The sequence below is a fragment of the Hemiscyllium ocellatum genome (assembly GCF_020745735.1).
Source record: "Hemiscyllium ocellatum isolate sHemOce1 chromosome 27 unlocalized genomic scaffold, sHemOce1.pat.X.cur. SUPER_27_unloc_1, whole genome shotgun sequence".
NCBI lineage: Eukaryota > Metazoa > Chordata > Chondrichthyes > Orectolobiformes > Hemiscylliidae > Hemiscyllium > Hemiscyllium ocellatum.
Window position 1 is genome coordinate 1512449 of NW_026867476.1, and position 2500 is coordinate 1514948.

At 34.3% G+C, this 2500-nt stretch overlaps 1 protein-coding gene across 2 annotated transcripts in view; it reads left to right on the forward strand.

Moving 5' to 3' along the window:
• LOC132807110 (FH1/FH2 domain-containing protein 3-like) overlaps window positions 1-2500 on the forward strand; it is a 69578-nt gene that overhangs the window by 55933 nt on the left and 11145 nt on the right. For both annotated transcript variants that reach the window (XM_060821408.1, XM_060821409.1), the window contains exon 3: window positions 2015-2197. In XM_060821408.1, coding sequence (XP_060677391.1) covers window positions 2015-2197 — 183 coding nt within the window. The remainder of the gene's footprint in view (window positions 1-2014; window positions 2198-2500) is intronic.

Genomic DNA, 2500 nt, shown 5'->3' on the forward strand with positions numbered 1-2500 from the left:
GTATATATGTGTGTATATGTGTGTATGTATATGTATGTGTGTATGTATATGTGTGTGTATATATGTGTGTGTATAAGTATATATGTATGAATATGTATATATATGTGTGTATACATATATGTGTGCGTGAATATATATGTGTGTGTATCTGCATATATGTGTGTGTATATGTAAAAATGTGTCTGTACATATGTGTGTATGAATATATATGTGTGTGTGTGTCTGTATATGTGTGTGCATGTGTGTGTGTATATATATCTTTGTGTGTCTGTATATATGTGTGTACAAATATGTGTTGGTGTATCGGTGTATATATATACACATGTGTGTGTATGCGTTTGTGTATATATATATGTGTGTGTGTATATATACGTGTGTATCTGTATATAAGTGTGTATATATGCGTGTATGTATATATGTGTGTGTATACATGTTTATGTATATATGTGTGTATGTGTGTGTATATATGTATATGTGTGTGTGCATGTATATATATGTGTGTGTGTATCTGTATATACATGTGTATCTGTGTGTATATATGTGTGTGTATCTGTATATATATGTATGTATCTGTGTGTATATATGTATGCATATACATGTATATGAATGTAGATATGTGTATATATGTGTGTTTGTATGTATTTGATATATGTGTGTGTATATGTGTCTGCATGTGTATATGTGTGTGTATATCAATGTGTGTGTATATGTATGTGTTTTTGTGTGTGTGTATATATGCGTGTGTATGCTTGCATATATGTGTGTATATGTGTATGTATATGTGAATGTGTATATATATGTATGTGTGTGCATATATGTGTAGGTGTGTGTGTATATATATGTGTCTGTATATATTTGTGTGTATATATGTGCATGTATCTATATGTGCATGTGTGTATGTATATATGTATATGTATGAATATAAGTGCATGTGTATTTATAGATATATGTGTGTGTATATGTATATGTGTGTGAATGTATATGTGTATGTATGTAGATATATGTGTATATGTGTGTATATATGTTTGTATGTGTATGTGTATATGAATGTGTGTATGTGTGTGTTTGTATATGTGTATGTATATATTTGTGTAGGTGTGTATATATGTGTGTGTATTTTTATGTTTATGTATACATATATATGTGTACGTATATATTTGTGTGTTTGTCTATATATGTGTATATATGTATATATGTGTGTGTATACATATGTGTGTGTGAATATGTATATACATGTGTGTATATGTGTGTGCATATATGTGTGTGAATTTATATGTGTGTGTGTCTATATATGTATGTGTGTATATATGTGTGTGTGTATCTGCATATTTGTGCGTGTATATGTAAAAATGTGTGTGTATGTATATATGTGTGTATGAATATATGTGTATGTGTGTATCTGTATATGTGTGTGTATATATATGTTTGTGTGTCTGTATATATGTGTGTACATATATGTGTTTGTGTATCGGTGTTTTTATATACGTGTGTATGTGTTTGTGTATCTATATATTATATGTGTGTGTACGTGTGTGTGTATATATGTGTGTGTATGTGTATCTGAATATGTGTGTATGTATGTGTGTGTATATGTGTATGTATGTGTGTGTGTATGTACATATGTATATGTGTGTGTGCATGTGTGTATGTATATATGCGTATGTGTATATATATGCGTGTACGTGTATATATGTGTATGTATATATACATGTATATATGTGTATGTGTGCATATATGTATGTATATGTGTGTATATATATGTGTGTGAATGTATACATGTATGTGTGTATATATGTGTATGTATATATATGTATGTGTATGAATATGTGTATATGTGTATGTGTGTGTATATATGTATGTGTATATGTATGTGTGTGTATATATATATATATATACGTGTGTGTGTATGTATATATGTGTGTGTATGTGTATATGTATGTGTGTGTATGTAAATATGTGTGTATGTATATAACCAGCCAGTAACTGGCCGCTCACTCCTTCCCTCCCTTCACAGAGACTCCTGACGATGGTCCCCACAGACGAAGAGCTGGTGAAAATCCGGGAGGCAAAGCAGGCCAACACAGGCCTGAGGCTGGGCAGCGCAGAGCAGTTCTTGCTCACACTGGCCTCCGTCAGTGAGCTCCAGGCCAGGTTACACCTCTGGGCCTTCACCTCAGAGTATGAGGCTCGGGAAAAGGTGAGGGGGAATCTCGGGGAGTGTTACACTGAGGGGGGTGGGCTATATCAGAGAGTGTTACAGTGAGGGGTGTGGGGTATATCAGAGAGTGTTACAGTGAGGGGTGTGGGGTATATCAGAGAGTGTTACAGTGAGGGGTGTGGGGTGTGTCAGAGAGTGTTACAGTGAGGGGTGTGGGGTATATCAGAGAGTGTTACAGTGAGGGGTGTGGGGTATATCAGAGAGTGTTACAGTGAGGGGGGTGGGGTATATCAGAGAGTGTTACAGTGAGGGGTGTGGAGTATATCAGAGTGTGTTACAGTG